This window comes from Blastocystis hominis, assembly GCF_000151665.1.
Source record: "Blastocystis hominis, Singapore isolate B (sub-type 7) whole genome shotgun sequence assembly, scaffold_6".
Classification (NCBI taxonomy): domain Eukaryota; class Bigyra; order Opalinata; family Blastocystidae; genus Blastocystis; species Blastocystis hominis.
Genome location: NW_013171865.1, coordinates 812,624 through 833,001, shown reverse-complemented (window position 1 = coordinate 833,001; position 20,378 = coordinate 812,624). Strand labels below are relative to the sequence as shown.

Here is a 20,378-nt window from a genome sequence, read left to right as displayed (position 1 = left end):
AGAACCGGAGTTAGAGTATTGGTCTAGAATGGTTATTCTGTTATTAGGCACATTCTCTAGTGAGAGTCATGCTAACATATGCAGAGAGCGAAATCAGTGTGTTTTCCGTAGGACTCTTGCGTATGGAGGCGGTTTCTAATTCGTAGTCTAGCACATGGTTTACGATCGTCACACTGATTGCTGTTTTGTTAGTGACTCTTTTTGTTGCGTTTTTACAGGAGAAGGACTCGTTGTTGCTTTTTCTCCAACAGCAGTTCGGTTTGAAATCAACAGGGGATGCTGTTTTGAACGACGAGGATGAAAAGCAGTTTTTAAGCAGGGAGGCATCACGAGACCTGCATTCCTCTAATCCATCGGGTGGTCCTTCTGAATCTGTACTATTTATACTGGTGGATGCTTAGTTGTAGAAGGAGCTTTTCAACAATCTGCTCGCCCCTCAACCTCCGGAAGTGGTCGCTACGTCCGACAAATCGGACGAGGAAACCGAGTCGGAAGAAGAGAGCGATTCGGAAGGGACGCCGACAGTGATCGATTACGATTTGTACACTCGCGTGTGTGAGGAGTACCGAAAGACCTCTGCAGCTTTAAAAGATCGCGAGAGCGAGGTAGCAGAGCTGATAAAGGAGAACGAAGCCAAGGGGCTGACCATCAAGCTTCTTCGAGACCAATTGCAAACTGTGGGTTCTGTTTCAAGCGATTCTACGGGCGCTTCTACGGACGTGAAGCAGCTGCAGGCGGTGATCGACCAGCAGAAGCAAGTGATTCAGTCGCTGCTGGGCATCGACGGCTCCAAAAGCGACGTTGAAAAAGTGAATGCAATGGCGGGTGGATCACTCCCAGATCTTCGCTCTCTACGACCAGAAAACGCAGGAGCTCAACGCAGCACGCCTCCAAATCGACCAATTCCAAGTATCCTCGATGTCGATGCGTGATGCGTGTAGGCGGACTTCGCTCAGTTGGAAATTTACAAGCGCAAAGCCGAGTTGGTCGACGTTTCCCCTTTCGTTGTCCTCTACTCCATAGAAGCTTCTTTTAGAGAACGAATCCTTGCAGGCCAGACTTCGCGTCGAGTATCCCTATCCCGCCTATTCCGTTCTTTCCCCGCGGTGCATCATCACCCATAGTTCCCTGCGGGGTTCACCTACCCGCTCCTCCCTCCCGGGTTCGGCTATTCGCAGCAAGCGAGCGTGGCGGACGGGAATTCGGTGGGCGTGTTGAACGACGAAGACACCGCCAGCCGTCTCTCCGAGGGCGTTTCCTCTCTGATTCCCGCGGAATCGGCGTCGACGACGACGTCGAAGGCGGGGAAGCGTCCGATGAAGCTGCGGAACAAGGTGTATTTCCAGCTGCTGGAGGCGACCAACGCGCTGCAGCGCGAAGAAGCGGAGAAAACCGACGGCGGCGCGAAGCCGGTGAAGCTGAGCTCGGCGCAAGTGGCGCGTCTGGCGCAGATCGCGCTGGAGACGCAGCCGCAGGACGAGAAGGCGGTGGAGGCGAGCCGCGCGCAGCTGAGCGAGTTCGTTCCGCTGGTGGGGCGATGCGTGGAGTCTCGGTTTGTACAGTATATCTCGCAGATTCAGTCCATTTTACGTCAAACGTTGTGGCGTGTTTGTGGAACAAACAGGATAATACCAGGGAGCTTCCTCACTCTCGTCGAACGACTCGCCACGACCCATCTCCAGCATCGGTTCGCAATACGACAAGGGCGAATAGCCCCACGAATAGCGCTCAGGCACAACGGAGAAGGCCGATCCCATGGACGTAAAGGATCCGATGGACCCGATGGATCCGATGGACCCAATGGACCCAATAGACCCTGTGGAATAAACGGGAGTCGAAGGGGACGGGGATGGGACCGGGGAGGATCCCATCCAATACGAGGAGGCATGCAAGGAATTGAAGTCTAGATAGGAGAGAGAACGGAGACACTACACAACGAACAGCTCGCTGTACAAACACGCTGATGCAAGCTAGATGAATAGAGGATAAACAGGCTTTCGGAGACGAATAGAGAGAAGCAGATGCAGCGCAGAAAGGTCTGCTCCATCTGGTTGAGCTCATCGAGAGTCACGCAACCGACTTCTGCGAAGAAGGAGTTGCTGCAATATGCATCGTCGTTGAACTTCGAAGCCAGCATGATAGCCGTGAGAAGCAGCTTGTGAACGTTCAACGAGGTTATGCTCATTCCCGTGCTATGCAGAAACCGATCCACGTAAATCATGGAGAGAATCATTGAAGCGTAACTACAGTGCGTGTAGAAATAGATTCTAGGATGTCAGCGTCTACGTAAACACACCTCTCTAGATATTCACGAAGAGGGATAACTGGAATTTCTTGGCAAGAGAAAATGGTAACAGGTTGCTGTACAAGGAAACACCTCGACTTGTTTTCCATCTGTTGAAATACGCAAGAAATAGCCAAAACTAAATCTCTTCCACTAATTTCTTCCATTCCGCTAAGATGTCAATAATTATTCCGTCTAGAGGTATAAATAACGGCCACTTAACAAATCTGGAGATAACGATAGAAGCTACAAATGAACAGACGAAACAAACACCAACGACTAGAATTCCCAAATGCAATTACTATTGATGTCGGTAAGGTAAGAGTACAATAAAGTGCTTTCTATCAATTGAATAATAATATCCATCATCCACTGTTTCTACAGTGGTTTCTTGATTATAAAAGCAACTCCTTTTCTATCGAGTATTTTAACAGTTCAGTCATGATGTTTGAAACGGTGGAACTAACTACCATTCTTAGAGTAGTTCCTTCTCTTCAAGCAAAGTTTGAAGAACATGTGATTCTTTGCCTTCCTTGTAATTGTAGCTACGGAATGGAGATAAGGTGACAATTAAAGTGGAGCCAAGAAAGGGAAAGTCTCCAGAACGCTTGTGCATTTTAAAAATGGGTCTCGCCCAGTACAGAGGAATATTAATGGATCTTCCGAGACATGTGGAAGCATATAAAACGTTAGATTCACAGCAATACTTTAAAACGAATGATATTGGTCAAATTCTATGTAATATATTGTTTTTTACATGTTATTGTTGTAGTGGTTGTAGAAGAAGAAACTGACTTGAATCAGTATGCTAACTCAGAGTATTTTCCGGATGGCCTTACGCCTCCAATGAAGGTGCGATGAAACAGAGATGGGATTATGAATAGAATGCGGTAACAACACTTCGAGTGTCACAAAAGTCGCTTCGGGCTATTCCAAAAGAAGACCTCTCTGCTATCGAGTCGATTATTTACAATGATAAAACAAGCGAGTTCACCTTTCAGGAGGTTATCGAAGAAGAACCTCCGACCCTTCCCAGTTCTCCTAAAAATAAGGACAAAAACCGAATTGTGAGTGTGTAGTTTGTTTGTTGAACAAGCTATTTTTGTTGTTGGTGTGGTAGTTATACCGTTGTTTAGCGATTCCAGTTTAACACTTTAATTAGCAATAATAGGGTGTGGTTCGGAATGAATGGTTGTGCGTCTCTTCGTGATTTGTTCATGGAATAGTGTATAACTGAAGTGAAGGTTTATTGGAATGATGTATTTGATATTTTTATGATGCATAAAATGAGTCGCTAATTCATGGTAAAGACTTCATTGTACAAACAACAGTTTTAGTTGACTCACACTCTAAAGTATAAAAATATAGGTATTTTTAAAGTTTAGCAGGTTATTAAAACAATAATGCAATGTGTCATTACTATAGATCTATTTGTTTCCAATTCAGGTAAATGGACGATCAAAATAGTGACAATTTGGGGAATTCCTATTCTAGAATTGATTACAGGTATGTTATTATTTATGTTATATCTTTATTATTGCCATGAATCTACGTAGAGATGAATATGTTCTTGGAATTGATTTTGGTTATAGCGAGACTTGTGCTGCTTTCAGAACTTCAAGAGAACCTGATCCTATTACGGTTCCTTTTCCCAACGGAGCGTCTTTTCTCAAGTCATGTGTTCAATATGGTAAGAATTCTGATGTAGGAGATGTTGTTTATAAACATCTATCGATGGGAAAATCGGGGATTGTTAATAATGTGAAGATGATATTAGGAAGATATTACGATGATGAAATAGTGCAACGATGCAAGGAAAAGAGACTATGTGCAGCTGATATTGAAGAAATCAACAAGAAGCCAGTTTTTCGTATTGACAGGAATACAATTGTTTCTCCTAGTGATGTAGCTTCCAGAATTATTCAAAATATCTATAAAACAGCTGATAAATATGTTAAGCAATCCTATGGAAGTGATATGAAATGTGTCAAAGTAATGATTACATTTCCTGCATATTTTAACAACAACCAACGTACTGCATTATTGCTTGCTGCTGAGAAGGCTGGAATTCAAAAAGAGAAAATCAAAATGATGAGTGAGCCAACTGCAACTGCATTCCATTATTGCAAATTAAACAGAATTGACCACCAGACAATTCTTGTATATAATATGGATGATACGACATTTGATGTATCAATTGTTCGTGTAAATCAAGGAGATTATACTGTATTAGCATTTGCTGCAGATCCATTTTTGGGTGGAAACGACTTTTATCAGTTATTTGCTGAATATATCGAGAAGAAGTGCAAATTTACTTTTCATGTTCCGTTGATAAGAACAAGTAATGAAAAAACGCGTCATAAATTGTATGCTCATTTATTATCATTAGCCGAAGAGGCAGTAATCGATCTTAATAATAATGATAATACATATATTGATTTCTCAGGATTTGGCATTGAAACAAATAAGAAATCTTTGGAGAGTGATTCAGATACGGATGAAAGCGATGATGATTGTTATAATATTAAAGTCACTCGTGATGAACTAAATACCTGTACTCGAGGTTTAATTGATCACACAATCGATTTGATCAGGCAATGTCTTTCTCATTGTGGATTAAAAACGAGTGATATTGATCAAGTATTATTAACAGGAAACAATTCTCGGTGGACAATAGTCGAAGAACGTTTGAAGCAAATCTTTGGATCTTGGAAAGTGAGTAATACGGACAGTGTGAATCCTAAGTTAGCAATTGCTCGTGGTGCTTGTCAAAGTTTAGATGGAAATTACAAAATGAAAGATCGAATTAGCTATTGTCTGGGGCAGTTTTTAACTGGAGATCGTATTTATTGTTTACCACCTCGATTAATGAAAACGGATCATGCGAATTATAAAACGGAAACGATGCTTCCTAATGATCGCACAAGATCGATGGAATATACTTGTTATCAAAGCAATACTACAAGTAGCAAAGGTTATGAAAATTCAGGAAGTTGCAGTTTAGTCGGTAAATACACAATTGACAGCTATTCAACCGCTCCAGTGCCCGAAGTTCTTTTTCTGACAACCTACACAATCGACGAATGGGGCATAGTTCATTTGAAAGTAGAATCAAAAGAAAATGGTAAGATATTTGTAGATATAACAATACGCTGGGAAGAACCAATTTGAATCGATAAGCAAGGTTTCTGTTTCTATGGATAACTGTGTGTATTTGCATGCATTTCGTACCTGATGATGTTTGTTTGTTTGTTTGTTTTTTTATTAAGTATTAATCAACATTTGTAAAGCACACAGATGCAATACAACTCCACGATAAGTGATGATCATCCTTTCATGCTACCATTCATCAATTCTGTTACATCTTAATCAACACTTCTTTAACCGCACTCAACCCAACGATTATAATACCTTCACCCCCTAATCTCCATACACGTCTCACATTCTCTATCCTTTCATTTCCCTATTCAATCCCCTTCCTTCTTTCCTTCCTTCCAATCGTTTCATAACTCAAACACACAACCCACTACAGATTTCTCTTCACCTTGTATTCTCCCTTCGGAGACTCATCCACTTCACTGCTCAGCGATCCCAACTCTGCGAAAATCTCCACCATTCTCTCCTTCTCCTCTCGGCTAAACTTCGCGTTTCTCTCCAACGCGAACACCGCGCTCTGCACGAACTTCTCATAGTTGGGGTACATCGCAAACGTGGGAATCGGCAACGGCTCCGGCATCTTCGTGTGCTGCAAGATCTCCTATCCATCACTCCTCTTCTCCGCCGCTACTTCGTTCAAAAACAGATCGTCCTTTTCGTACTTGTACACTTCGCGGGCGTTTCGTCCGAGTAAATCGAATTCGAGAGAAGAAAAGATCTGGTCGCTGCTGTACGAATCCAGATTTCCCTCCGGGAGCTCTTTGGCAGGCATGAAGTTGAACCAGGTATGGCGCTTGCTTTCGACCTGCTCTGGCTTTAACTCTTCGCGGATGACAGAAAGCTGCTCGCGTTCTTCGGGTGTCACGTCGTTAATGTCGATGTTTTTCACTTTGTGATAAAAGGACTTGAAGGCTTCGGAATCCATGTTCGTTACGTCTTCGTGCTTGCTGCTGCTGTTGGCAAGGTGGAGAGTATCGTTGATGTTGTCGTTAATGTAATCGTGAGCTATTTTATCGCTCATGCGATAGAACTCGTCTTCAAAGTTATGAATGTCCACTTCTTCGCTTTCAAGAGTAGGCTGAGCGATGTACTCTTGATGAACGCCTTCTACGTCATACATTTTCTCCATTTCCTCTTGACACTCATCAAACTCTTTGTTGTCAGGATCAAATTCGTCCTCTTCAAAAGAAGCGACATCCTCGTTTTCCTCCTCTTTTTCTACTTGTGACAGGCGGAAATCAAACGCATACCAATTTCAGGAAGAGCGGAAACTTCTGGCTTGGTTTCTTCCTCAGCTAACGGGATAGCGCCACTGGCTTCTGATCCACTCTGGGGATTATTCGAAATAGGACTGCTCGCAGTGTCTGGAGCGCCTGCAGTATTTTCGAAATGCATATTCGAGCGTAGCCTAAAAGAACGGGTCAGCGCATTTCCTCTCGAATACTGCGATGCTACAAGGACTCGAGGGAAAGTCCGATGCAATGCACACACTGCTCTTGATAACATCAAAGTAGTTATTGAGAAATTCCACTTCTGAGAAATCTCAAAATATCGAAAATGTTTGGAATTCCAAGAATTGAATTCATTCCAAAACCATAGAATAGGTTGAGTATTTGAATCGAATGGAACATGAAGGAGATATGACGCAGGCATACCTGCTGTATAAACAAAGGGATTATAACGGATGCCTAGCAAAGTTGAATGAATATTCCGTATTTTTGATTACCGCTTTGTGAGGGATAGGGAGAGAAATATAAAATTGCTGTTCAACACAATAAAAGCATCGTTTCGTTTCTTTGCGAGGAGAAGCCGGACGTTGATAAATTATATTCACAGCTAGATCAGGATTGCAAAAGTTTGGAAGAAGTGCGTATTCGTTCAAATGTGTTGAGTTGTAGTATTATTCAGATCAGGACTCTTCATTTTATTTAATAAAGGGCGTCACGTTGTACAATATGGTAATTCCTTGGACGGGTTTGAATGTTCTAGGCAGTTCTTGAATTGTCCCAACACCACTACGAAAAAGCCGAAGAGATACTAAATAAAATTATATTTGAATCCAAATCAATGGACGGCAGCGTTCTTGCCCGAAGCTATCTCGCTCTTGTGGAGATTACCTTGGCGTTGTATCGAATCAACGGGGAATCTCGCGAAGTATATTTTCTGCGTTTGTTTACTGATTCTAGTGGCTCCAGCAGCGCTGTGTTCCCTACTTCACTCAAATCGAATCCATCATCAACAAGTTTCCACTTTTCCACTCTTTTTTTGCAGAGACACGATTCCTCCTTTCATTCGAAACCGAATCTCCTTCCACTACCACATCGATCGAACGCGCTATTTCCTCGAGCAGGGCAGCGTCAAAGGCGTAAAAAAAGAGGTATCCCCGCGGACTCGATCCCATCCAGGTCAAATCCTCCACCGATTTCTTCCTCGCCTTCGCCAGCGAATCCGACCAGGCGTTTCTCGACCAGCTGCGCCTGCTCTGCTACTCGCCCAACGCGCTTTGGTCGCTTCTTCTCGACGGAATCCACGATCTCCACCCGGACTCCGTGAACCGCGGTTATTTGGCGCCCATCCTCAAGAGCCGGCTGGAGTTTCGCCGCGGGAATTCGGAGAAAATCATGGCACTGCTGAACCAGATCTACGAGAAGCGCGACGACGCGGATTCCGCGGTTCTGCCGCCCAAAGATTCGTTTTATTACGCTCTGCTCAGCACGGTTTTCTTCGGCAGCGGCAAATTCGAGCTCGCGCGCTTCTCCCTGCTCCAGGCTCTCCGCCTCGCGCAGCAGGAGAACCGCGGGTACGGCGTGGAGGGCTTGCTGCTGCACAACCTCGCGATGGCGTCGCTGCAGGTACGGGACCTTCCCTCGGCGCAGGAGTGGCAGCGGCGCTGTCTGGGCGCGCTGGCCCGCAGCCCGGTCTGCTGGCTGCGCTACGGCGAGATCTGCTGGCAGCGCGCGCGCACCGCCAGGGAGGCCAGGGAGGCCAGGGAGGCCAGGGAGGCCAGGGAGGCCAGGGGCGCGGGAGCGGGCGCGCTGGGCGACGTGGTGTGGCGCGGAAACCCCTTCGCGCTCATGAACGGAGTTCTCGGAGCCGATTGGCGGCCCGGCGAAGACGGAACCGCGGGGATCCCGATGGGGAATCTGATGGGGAAACCTTCGGAGAACCCAACGGGGAAACCTTCGGAGAAACCTTCGGGGAAACCTTCGGGGAAACAAACGGAGAAACTAATGGGGAAACCAGCCACACAATCGGAGAAACCACTGGGGAAACCATCGGGGAAACCACTGGGGAAACCAGTTACCGCGTCGGCAAAGCCCAGTCCCCAACTCGGCAATTCCCAGCCCGCCAAATCTTCCACGGTTTCCACGGTTTCCACGGTTTCCACGCAGTCCTCCCGCGGGGAGCAGTCCTTGTTGCAGTAGGGATTCCCGCGGGGATCGATGGCAGAGAGGCGGAGGGCGCGCTGCGGACTTCGCTGCGTCTGCTGGACGGGCGAAGCCACCCAGGTTCCGTCGTGAAACTCGCCGCGCTGCTGCGTCTCGTCACCATCGCTCTGGGTTTCCACGTTTCCACGTTTTCACCGTAGAGGCGTCGAAATTCCCGCGGGTCGTGGTGCTGTGCGGCCAGATCCAGGCCATTCTTCGCGCGCTCCCCGCGATTCCTGCCGAGGAGATCGACCTGTCCCGCGGGGAAATCGCGGTTTTGGCGGCGATCTACAAATCGGAAGCGCTGATGCGGCTGGACCGACTTTCCGTGGGAAAACCGCGGGGATGTGATGGGTAGGAGGCGATCGAGGAGCTGGAACCGCGGAAGCACCCGGAGTTCTACCCGGCGGAGGTGTTGGATTGTGTTTCGAATCCGAATTCGATGGAATCGAAGAGCGAATCGATCGAAAAGCAAATCGAGGAGGGATCGAAGCCTCATTTGGAGTCGGTTCTGTACAATTTGACGCTGGTGGGGGAGAGAAAATGCGGTGATGTGTAGCTATATACGTATGATCGGAACTGGGAGAAGGCGAAGCTGTTTGGACAGCTGCTGATGCTGTGTAGGGCATCGGTGAAGAATGTCAAATTGATTATGTATATGTTGCTACAAATGGGGGATTGGAAGAAGGCCAAAGAGATGTGTGAGGAATATATGATCAAATGCTGTTGTGTTTGTGTTAAACATTTTTCTGAAAGTTGTGCCTTACTCCATTATTTGTGACGCCGTTATGAGTCTTAATGAGTCCATCGGTTGTTTACACGAACAAGAACGCCTACGCGGTTATGCCTATTTCCACGATAAGGAAAGGAGGTCTATAGTTGATAGCATGTGTGTAAGTGGATTTTCGTATTGGTTGGGCGAAGCACGGCGTTGTGGAACCCGTTGATGTTGGAATGGATGGGGAGATTTTGATGGTGTGCAATGTGTTGCTAGAGATGTTTGAAATTCAAAGATTGAGTGGATACATTCTCTTGTAGATTGTGTTCTCACTTTGTTTTGCTGCTTGAAAATGGGTTCATTGGGAATTATCCACTATATATATATATTGTGTTGTGCAACATGATATCTGTATTTGTGCACTCCTTTTGTTTTTCCTATGGTTATTGTTGTTTCAGACCTCTTTCTAACATGTCCAGATTCTCCAAGATACTACTCTCGTGATTGAGAGTAATTCCAGTTCATTTAGCTTTTCACACACCATTTTGCTCCCTGTTTGTTTCTTATTGGTCTCTTTTAACCCTCAGCTCAACAATGTTCGTCTTCTCGACAAGACAATTAAGAAGAAGCTCGGTCTTTCGATTCTCATCACCGTCCTCTTTCACTTCTTTTCCTCATTCTAGAGCCGTTCTCCCATGGCAGCCCAGCCTCATCTCGCTAGTTACGATCTCTATTTCTCCAACGAAGCCGATCGCCTTCTTTGGTTCTCTTGGCTTCAGCGGCTTATGCTTGTTGAAACCGTTCCCCGTGGGAATTCCCTCTTCTCGTTTCATTGCAGGGGCGTTTTTCTCGCCGGAGGATCCCCAGCACCTCGACAGTTTCATTCCTCTCCCGCGGTTCGAGGAGGTGTCCAGTCCGTATCACTTGGGATTATTGTGGCGCAAATTGCGATTGTGTTGCGTGCATCTCCCCGCGGAAGTGTATCAAGAATCGAATAGTGTTCCGGACGCGAAGAACACATCGAATTCGAAAATGAAAAGTGAAAAAAACGAAACGAATTCCATCGAATCCCTATCGAATTCTATCGAACATTCATCGAATTTCATCAATCATTCATTGGAATCTCTGGATTCCCTATCGAATTCCATCGAATCATCCCCCGTTTCCCCCATTTCCCCCGTTTCCCTATCGAATTCTTTATCGAATTCGGAACGCTTCGAATCGCAACGAATCGAAGCCCAGCGGCAAAAGCGGGAACTCGGCGAAGTTTCCGCGGCGTGTTCCGCGGGACTGTGGGTCTTTTTAGGATTCGGTTTCATTTTTAGCGAAGTTTTTTCGCGGGAAAAAGCCGTCGAAGACGTTTTCCGATGTCTCGAAACGCTTCTTTTCCGCTCTTTGCCTGAGCTCAAAACCGCGGTTCTCCTCGAGGACGCCGAGGAAACCGCGGTTTTCGACCCGGCGTTCGATTATCTCTGCTTCGCCTACGATTTGCTCGCCGCCGTGCTTGGCAGTCGGCACATTCCCGCGGTTTTCGTGGAGAACCAATTATCGAATTCGTTTCTGCGGTCGTTTTGCCGCCTTTTTTTCTCGGCAGACCCGCGGGAACGCGACTGCGTGCGCGTGCAGATCCACCGGATCTACGCGCATTTCCCCGCGAAACGCAGCACGATTCGAAGCATTCTGCAGAATGTTCTCCGCGAATTCTGTGCGGATAACCGCGGTTTAGAAGGAGTTCAAGATTTGCTTCGCTTCTACTCCGCGATTATCAGGGGAATCGCGCTGCCGATCCACCCGGAGCACCTCGCGTTTCTTCGTTTCACGCTGCTTCCATTGCTGAAGAAAACGCGAATTGAATGCTGCTTCCGAGGCATCAACGATTGCATTACCGAGTTTGTCAAGAAGGATTCGTCGCTCGCTGTGTTGGTAGACGGCAATGCTCTGGTTCCATGCAGATCATTCAAACCCTGCTCAAATACTGGCCTAGAGGCAACATGAACAAGGAGATCGCCTTCTTGATGCTTCTGCAGTCCGTCGTTTCGCACGTTCCGTCGCACGTTCTGCGCCCCGTCGCGCCAGTTATCGAACGGAAGCTTTGCGCGTGTTGTGCGGGAGATCATTTTCTGGTAGGCGTGGAGTGAAAAGTCGAGCGAAGATCGCCGAGAAATCGCTGAAACTGTGGGATAACGAACGCTTCGCTGAGAACATGAAGAGTGTGGCGGACCTGAGCATGTTTCGAAAGACGCTGAAAGATAGCGAGGAACATTATTGGTGTATTGAAGTTCATCCGGATTTCGCGCATGTTTTGGGTATCTGTGCTTGTTTTGTTTGTTCGAAAGGGGGTTCGATTTGCTTGAGGGAAGAGTGCAGAAAAGAATTGGGACCCCCTGGGTCGATTCGATTTTTGCTATTCTGCATTCTATATATACGCCCGACTTTTTGAAATCGGAAATTTTTTAAAAATTAAGATAGGAAGGGATGATACGAAAGTCGAGTATGCTTTTGCTTTTACTTCTCGTCTTTGTTGTGGCAATGATTCAGTTTGCCTATCCAATTCAAGTCATACTGAATAACCCAACAGTTTTTACTAACAAAATCAGTAATTCTGAGATCGTTCAATTAACATCTCATTTAACTGGAGGTGACAGGAGTTCAAAATCGTGGTCATCCAGCGCAACGATGATTGTATAGGGATCCCAGTAGTGGTTCAACGGAATCTGCCTCAACTGAAAATGGGTTTGGAGGAAAACAGAATCCAGCTCCCATTACGATTGTTCAGCAGTCATCCTCTGTACATTTTTATTGTTATTTCTAATTATGGAAGACTTCACAAAGTGATGGGTTGAACTGGCGGAATGACTTTTTCCGTGACGTACTACAGAACACAAAGACGGGAGCGGATGTTGTACTCCCAGAGCAGTCTGAAACCGGTGCATCCCATCTTCGTTCAAGCTTTTTTAAGACACACCAGGTTTCTTCGAGCGATTCATTTGTGTCCTCCGAATCTTCCAATGAATCCAATTCAATCGATGCTGCAACCACATCCATCGACTCATCATCATCTTCTTCTTCTTCTTCTTCTTCTTCAAACGATTCGCAGCCCCAAACCTCCGTTCCGGACGCAGAGATCGTATACACGCCCACTGGATCGATCGACACCGTCAAAACGCGGATCGATTTCCGCAGTCCCAAGTGGGAATCCGATTTCAACCGCATCCGCGAAGCACTTTCCCGCGCTCCCGCACTCGACGAAGCCACCCTCACTGCGTGGTCCGACTCGTTCCCGCGGTTCTTCGGCGATCACACATAGGATGCATGGCATGAGCGATGCGCGGCTCTACGAAGATTACGCGCTTCTAACGAACGCCTGCTCCATTTCTCCGTATGCCGCGATTATTCTCAGCGAAGAAAGATCCGGCACCATCCGACGAAACGCCTCCCAGCTCTTTAACATGAAAGACTTCTACTGTTTCCCCGTTTCCACCTTTTGATCTAGACAGCAAGGTGCGCTCGGTGTCGTCTCCTGTGGATCCCGCGGTTCTGTGGCCGAACCACACGCTGTTTCTGCATCCGCGACAATATTCCAACATTTTCCACATTTTGGAGGGAACTTCCGTCATCCTCCGCGTCCTGCTCCACCCCGAGCAATTCCCGCGGGTCGCGCAGATCATCATTTCCCAGCAGCCCCGCGTAACGCCCGGATCCTGGGTCGTCGAACTCCTCGATCTTTATTTGGACGCCTTCCCCGCGGGACAGAGACCCATGTACCTTCCCCCGCGGGGAGCGGCGAAGCGGACGGTGTGCGACCGCGGCATGGTGGTGGCGAAGGCCTGGGAAACCGCGGGGACCGGGAGCTTCATCGGGGAGCCGTTGGCGGCAGATTTGCTTCGCGCGGCGGCGTACCGGAAGTTTCATTGGGCGTTTCAGTGGAAGAAGAAGGGGGAGAAATTGGCGGGAATTCTGATTCGGCGGGAAGGAAAGCGGAAATTACTGAATCACGCGGAAGTGCTGGAAGGGCTTCGAAACGAATTCGGTGCGGAGCTGGCTCTCCAAGAAGTCGCTCTGGAACACTATTCCGGTCGGGAGCAGATCGAGCTGTTCATGCATCTGGACCTGGTGGTGGCGGCGCACGGCGCGGGCCTGACGAACATCATCTGGATGACGCCGCAGTCGTTCTTATATGAGCTGTTCCCTCCGCAGTGGCGGTTCGGGTGCTATCAGCGACTTGCAGACAACGTGGGATTGCAGTATCGGAAGGATATGGCGGAGGGAGAGCTGGGGAGAGAGTGTCGCGTTAGTCCGAAGTCGTTGAGTTGCTTGTATGCGGGGACGCGGGATCGGGATTTCCGGATGGACGGGGGAGTGGTGAAGGAGGGAGTGAAGATGGCGATGGAGCGAGTGTGGTTGAATAAGTATCAGAGTGAGTGAGTGAATGAGATTGCGTTATATAGTTGTATATATTTATATTGCTGTTTGGTTGGTTGGTTGGTTGGTTGGTTGCGTATGTTTGTTTGTTTGTTTGTTTGAAAAATGAAAAAGTTGCTATTCTTTTAAAGCTAGATATGCGCTGGATTTTACTTTGTTGTCTTGCTTTGATTGTCACACGATGCGATGAAAATGATCATCATGTTAGTGCGTGGAAAGCCGTTTATGACTAGTATAACCTAGGGGACCAAATCTATGTTTGGACGAACCGAGTAAAGGTACCGACCTTATTTTGATCGATAGGTCGGACCTTATCACAACCCTCACGAAACATACGATTATTTTACGCTTCCGTTCTGCAGACCGAATCTACCGAGTTCGCTCTCTGCTAAAGTATGTTTTTTCTAACTTTATATCTAATTTGCTCAGCGTGGAGGATTTTCGGAAATTCTGGAAGGAACGATTCTCCAAAACTCGGGAATTATCTTTGCATTCAAGGTAGACGCTTTGCGCACTACCCTTTGTACAGTGTATGTTCGAATCGCCAGTTGACCATTGTAGCTCGTTTGACACGGAACAAGTCTATCAGATGCAAATGGCAATTGCGAACCATTACTGGTACCAAGTATCTCGCTCTCTTTCTCCCTTCAAACTCTAGCTCGATGTGGATGGTCTTCCCATCTGGGCCAAGGTCGGCGATTTAGACATCAGCGACGAGAAATTCGAAGAAATCGAGCGTGCCGGCGTACGATTCGTAATGCGAGTTTAATGATGAGCATTCGCACGACATCATGCCCGAGAACAGTTTGCTTTACACCCACCGCCACTTCACCTTCGGCGTCAACAACGACCAAATCGTCGAAGTCAACATGACCGCATCCGATCCTCAATTAGTCCGCGTGAACGAGTACCGCGGTTCTTCGTCTTTTTTCCCGCTAGACCGGTTCAGTTTTCGTATTCCTGCTCGTGGGTTTCCTCGACGGTCCCCTTCGCGAATCGATTCTACCGCTATTTCGCGGCGACGGCGCAAGAAACGCAGATGCATTGGTTCAGCATCTTCAATTCCTTCATGATCGTCGCGTTTCTCGCGGGATTGGTCGCGGTTATTATGATCCGCACTTTAAAAATGGACTATTTACGGTATTCCAGAAGTATCGCCGATATTGGCACTGCCGGAAATGCCGACGATTACGGCTGGAAACGGGTCCATGGAGATGTGTTTCGGCCCTGTCCCTATTTCTCCATTTATTGTGTTTTATTTGGGACAGGGGCCCATATCACCGCGACCCTATTTCTGTGCCTATTCTACATCGTTCTCACGCCTCATTATTTGGGACGTTTTCGCTCCTATGTCCCCTAACTCCAAGATGATCGGGTTTTGCTCGTGGTTTTGATTGGCTACCTCCTCGGCTTCCTTGTCAACGGATTCTGCAGCGGCTCCGCCTACAAACAGGCCTTTTTCCCGCGGACTTCGCCTCACTGGCGCCGCGTCATGCTCTTTTCCGCGGGACTCCTGCCCTGTACGATCCTCTCGGGCGTTTCATGTAGGCGTGGGCGTGGCGGCGTACGCGGGAATCATGTGGCTGTCGGTGGCGGTGCGGTCGGTGTCGCAATTCCCGTGGGAAACCGTCTTCTCTCTGCTCTGCTTGCTGCTGGTCGTGGGGCTGCCGCTGCACGTTCTGGGGACGCTGCTGGGCAGAACGGTGTTCGGCAATCCGCACTATCCGTGCCGCACGTCGGCAATCCCGAGCGCGATCCCCGCGAGTCCGTTCTACAGCCGGCACGACGTGCTGTGCGTGGTGAGCGGGATTCTGCCGTTCGGCTGCGTGTTCATCGAGGTGTTCTTCGTGTTCGCCTCCATCTGGAGCTATAAATACTATTACATGTACGGGTTTTTGCTCGCCATGACGGGTATGGGCGGAAATCGGGGCTTTTTTTGTAGTGATTTTGACGATTATTGAGGTGTGCGAGTCCATCGTGGCCACATACTTGCTCCTCAATAGCGAGAACTATCACTGGAGATGGGCCTCCTTCGCCAACGGAGCGTCGCTGGGCGTTTATTTATTCCTTTATTGTCTCTATTACTACTTCCGAAAAACGCACATGAAGGGATTGTTGCAGACCCTTTCATTCTTTACCGAATCGGTAGGGAGTTTGCGGGGGAAATTTGATGTAGACGCTGTTGGTGATGGTCGTTTCGTTGTTCTGTGGATTCATTTCGACACTTGCTTCCGAAGTCTTCGTAAAGACGATCTTTCGAAATATTAAGGTGGACTAAGATGGTGTGTGCATTGTTTGTTTGTTTGTTTGTTTGTTACAACAAAGAAGATACAAGTCATAATCATCAATACCAACAATCTTCTCAATGGACTCGATGCGAGTCTCGATTTTGTGCAAAATAGTACCGATCGCCTCCAAATTTGTGCGCGTTCCCTTTATGAGCTTAGTTAATTTCGAAAGTTCCTCAATATGTGATTTGGACGACAGTTTATCGATATCTATGCATTAACCAACACTCCCGAACGCACCTTCTATCAAAGAACTAAACTCGTCTTTGAGAGATCCTTGCCGCAACTCCATTCCCTGCACGACCGACTGGTATTCATCGACGTACGGTTTCATGGACGTTTTGATGTTACCTACTCCTGTGTTTTCCATTCTCTAAGATATCCCAAATACACTTTAAGAATAAAAAAACACTTATATTTCGGCCATTCCCAAAATCGCGGGTTCTCGAATTTCAATTCAAATTCCTGTTCTCGATGAATGAATTGTTTAGAGACCCTGTAGTGGTAGATACTGCTTCGCTGAAGCTGCAAAGAAAAACAAACGAGGTTTCTAAGAAAGATGACATTGAGCGGCGTTTGGAAGATCTACGAAGGGTTGATATACACGGCGTGGAAGCACCTCCATCATTCGATCAGTTAAAAGGCACTATTCCTGATACTGTGCTTGAGTTGTTTGCCAGCGTCCAGAATAAGAATACAGTGCAAATTCCTCCTGCAGATCAAGATAATTCTGAAGTGCACTCCTATCATACCGAATCAAGTGTCTCTTCCAAACATGAGACCTCCAGCTCTAAATTGAGTATCATTTTTGTGTGTACAGCCCAATGATAGATTCGAACTCCTTGCTGGATACACAGTCGTCATCCAGTGGCGAATTCCAGGAATTCGGTCGTTTTTTTCTCCCCAATTAACACGCAGACGAAAACTTCCTGGACACCCTGCAATCCCAGTGGCAGCAAGAGAACCCGCTCGCCCAATTTGACTTTATGAAAGAGCCGCAAGAAGACTGGGCGAAGCAGATTCTTCGCGCCCCCCGCGCTTTCGACAACGTTTTAATCGCGGGAGGCCATTCCCTGGATCCCCGCGCGTATTTCCTTCTCCGTTCCCCCGAATTCGACGAACTCAAATCCATGTTGGCGGGAATGTCCTACGAAAAAGACGTTCTAAAAGAACAGAACAGCCAGACCCTCACGTTTATCCGCGGGAATACGCATCGCAGCGAACCCTTCGAGTATTCCGCCGTGTCCGAAGAGGCGAAGCGAGATGCCGCGCTTTTCGCGAAGGACGTAACGCCCGTCGAACAGGGGAAAGTAAACGTGGAAAAGGAGAAACGCGTCGAGTCCATCCGGAGAATCGACGAAACCGATAACCGCGGAAATCCAGCGGATCCGACCCGAGAGGTTTCCCGCGGGAGAAGAGAGATGGAGGGAGGCGAAGATCCCGCCAAACTGCCGGACGTGGAGAGCATTCCCCGCGGGGAAGACTCCCTTCTGAACCAGACGATTCCCGTGGAACCCGTGCACATGGACCCGGATCCCCGCGGGGAGCCTCCCCAGACCTCCTCGATCCCCGCGGGACGGGCGCCCTGGGAGTTTCCTGGGCATCATTTCCCGCTGCAGATCGATTTGGCGCGTCTGCAGCAGAACGTTCCCTCCCTTCTGAATCCAAAAATCGGGACTTCTTTGGCCCAGACCCCCTCCAATGAAACCTCCTTCCAAATCAACCAATCACTGTACAACCCGCCAACCGTCCCCGCCGTCCCGCCAAATCCACCTGTCGATGAAACTCCCGCGGAAGAGGAGGATGCGAGTCCCGCGGGGATGGCGGAGGGCCCAATTCTGACCTCCTTTCTGGACCATTCGAGAATGGATTCGTTTTCGTCTTCGTCTTCGTCGTCTTCGTCTTCGTCTTCGCCTTCCCGCCAAAAAAAAAGAGGCGAAGCCAAATTGGGCGGCAATCCGCAGGCCGTGGAAGAAGCGGTTTTCGGGTCAATTCTCAATCAATCTTCGCTGGATTTGGCGGCAGCGGCGTCGCCCGCCTCCACTCGGCTTTACCCGGAGCCCCAGCCGGAATTGCCCACTCCCTTTTCGAAATTTGCCGCTCAGCCGAACGAAACGCCCATCCAGAACTCGGAAATCCCCGCGAATAACCCAGAATTCCCCGCGAATAAACCGGAAATTCCCGCGAATAAACCGGAATTTCCCGTGAATAAACCGGAAATTCCCACCAATAACCCAGAATTCCCCGCGAATAACCGGGAATTCCCCGGTCCTTTCCGAGGCCAGGACCCTTCGACGCCTCTGAACCGCGGGGATATCCGCGTGCAGCTGGACGGTGAGCGCGTTCTTCTCTCCTATTCATAGCCCAGCTTGTCCCCTTTTAAACACGTCGTCGCCCGTTTTGGCGTTCGGCTGCGTGGATTTGCACGCTTCGCGCGACGCTTCCCTCCAAATCCAGAACGTTTCCGCGCGCACCCTCACCTTTTCCCTCCACCTCCACCCGCTTTCTTCGCCCCCCGCTTCGCCGCTCCCCTTCTGCCTCGTTTCTTCGCCCCGCGTCATTCTCCATCCCGCGGAAATCACCACAATCGCGGTTTCTTACCGCCCCGCGCTGCTCGCCGAAGACAACGCCTTGATTATCATCGAACCACTCGAAATCCAGCACGCGCCCTGCGTCATTCCCCTCGTCGGCTTTGGCGGGAGATCCCAGCCCGTCGTGCAGACCCGCGGGAATCAGCTGTTCGTGACGAACAACGGAGATCGCGCCGCGTGTTTCTTCGTGATGGGGATCGAACAAAACGTGGTAACTCTCGTTAAAAATTCCACGTTTCTACCGCCCATCTTCTACCTTCCCTCCATGATGGAGTTCTCCGTCAAGCTCGCCGATCTCCGCGCCGAAATGATCCAGAAAAAAGTACCGATTTTTGCCATTTCATTCCAGATTCCGCCGTGTCTCTACATCTTCGCCTGCGACAATATTCTGCGCCGCCGTTTGCTCCAGGCGCACAACCGCAAGGCCTTTCTGTTCTGCCCGTCCCCGCGGCACGGCCTGTTATTGGCGCTAACAGAATGTTCGTCGGAATCAAGCGCGTCGACGCGCAGTCTTCTCTTCACGAAAACGAATCTCTCCGAATCCAACATCGACATTTCCCGCGATTTGCACGACAATGAAACGCTCTGCGATCTCGACTCGCGATTGGGCCAAGAAAAAACGCCCAAATCGCATTATTGGGACATCGACGCGCTCAGCAATTCCCTCGTTTCCTGCAGAATTCTATTCGCTGATCTCAATGAAACGCCTCGAGGCCAGGGAACTTTCCGCAAGCCACGCCACTTCAATCCCCCCGCGGGAAAGATCCCTCCTCTCCGAAACTCCCTCTCGCTGGGCCTGAATGACCCTAATGACCCTAATGACCCTAATGCACTTAATGGCCCCAATGGCCCCAATGGCCCCAATAATTCTAATGGCCCCAATGTCCCGAATGTATTAAATGGTCTGAATGACCTACATGACCCGAATGACCCGAATGACCCTAATGATGTCAGCGATCGAAATGACCCCAAATTGTTCCATGGCCCCTCCGGATCGACGGAGGGGACGCAGCATTTCCCGCGGGTCCACGACCACAGCTACAAGTGCCAATTCACGGACCCGTACGACCAATTGGAGGCGCAGCAGAAACTTTCCGCGGGGATTTTCATCGGCTCCTACGGCGACCAATCCGTTCAGATTTCTCCCTCCATGCTCCGTCTCTCTCTCGGCAGTCCCGAGGAAACGCTCCGCGTGCTGAACATGATTTCCCGCGACGTCGATTTCCACGTTTCCCTGGGCGTTTCCTTCTCTCTAGTTCCAAACCATTCCGCCTCTGCTCGAAGTCTCCCAGCCCCGCGGGACCATCAAACCGCTCTCTCACATCGAGATCCCGATCAAGTGGAATCGTGGAACCGTGGTAACGCGTAGACTGTCGCTGGCGGGCCGGTACCAGGGCATGAAGTCGGTCTCGCTGTCGCTGGTGGTGGACGGCGTGCCGCACGCCATCGACGTCAAGATCGTTTGCTTCGACAAGGAAGGGCCCAAGATCG

At 48.7% G+C, this 20,378-nt stretch overlaps 6 protein-coding genes; 5 read left to right on the top strand and 1 right to left on the bottom strand.

Annotated features, from left to right (window-relative positions):
* Nucleotides 1–59: 59 nt before the first annotated feature.
* Nucleotides 60–1,765, top strand: GSBLH_T00004419001 (uncharacterized protein; the record flags this gene model as incomplete). XM_013043309.1 has 6 exons in its annotated part: nt 60–107; nt 147–374; nt 408–809; nt 841–909; nt 942–1,092; nt 1,125–1,765. The coding sequence occupies exons 1-6, from the start codon at nt 69–71 to the stop codon at nt 1,763–1,765; spliced, it is 1,530 nt and encodes a 509-aa protein (XP_012898763.1). The 5' UTR covers nt 60–68.
* A 138-nt stretch (nt 1,766–1,903) lies between these two features.
* Nucleotides 1,904–2,626, bottom strand: GSBLH_T00004418001 (uncharacterized protein; the record flags this gene model as incomplete). XM_013043308.1 has 3 exons in its annotated part: nt 2,562–2,626; nt 2,297–2,530; nt 1,904–2,267 (listed from the first exon to the last, which is right to left on the bottom strand). Exons 2-3 carry the CDS (start codon nt 2,392–2,394, stop codon nt 1,904–1,906), a joined length of 462 nt encoding a protein of 153 aa, XP_012898762.1. The 5' UTR covers nt 2,395–2,530; nt 2,562–2,626.
* A 99-nt stretch (nt 2,627–2,725) lies between these two features.
* GSBLH_T00006805001 (uncharacterized protein) lies at nt 2,726–3,363 on the top strand (the record flags this gene model as incomplete). The annotated part of the gene is made up of 4 exons (XM_013043307.1): nt 2,726–2,764; nt 2,830–3,022; nt 3,057–3,136; nt 3,169–3,363. 4 exons carry the CDS (start codon nt 2,726–2,728, stop codon nt 3,361–3,363), a joined length of 507 nt encoding a protein of 168 aa, XP_012898761.1.
* Nucleotides 3,364–13,035: 9,672 nt separating this feature from the next.
* GSBLH_T00007192001 (uncharacterized protein) lies at nt 13,036–14,011 on the top strand (the record flags this gene model as incomplete). Its single annotated transcript, XM_013043306.1, has 2 exons — nt 13,036–13,051; nt 13,080–14,011. 2 exons carry the CDS (start codon nt 13,036–13,038, stop codon nt 14,009–14,011), a joined length of 948 nt encoding a protein of 315 aa, XP_012898760.1.
* Nucleotides 14,012–14,194: 183 nt separating this feature from the next.
* On the top strand, nt 14,195–14,777 carry GSBLH_T00006804001 (uncharacterized protein; the record flags this gene model as incomplete). The annotated part of the gene is made up of 6 exons (XM_013043305.1): nt 14,195–14,215; nt 14,242–14,286; nt 14,312–14,401; nt 14,438–14,538; nt 14,570–14,633; nt 14,667–14,777. 6 exons carry the CDS (start codon nt 14,195–14,197, stop codon nt 14,775–14,777), a joined length of 432 nt encoding a protein of 143 aa, XP_012898759.1.
* A 270-nt stretch (nt 14,778–15,047) lies between these two features.
* GSBLH_T00004417001 (uncharacterized protein) lies at nt 15,048–16,296 on the top strand (the record flags this gene model as incomplete). XM_013043304.1 has 5 exons in its annotated part: nt 15,048–15,345; nt 15,376–15,528; nt 15,557–15,919; nt 15,951–16,153; nt 16,185–16,296. 5 exons carry the CDS (start codon nt 15,048–15,050, stop codon nt 16,284–16,286), a joined length of 1,119 nt encoding a protein of 372 aa, XP_012898758.1. The 3' UTR covers nt 16,287–16,296.
* Between the last annotated feature and the right edge of the window lie 4,082 nt (nt 16,297–20,378).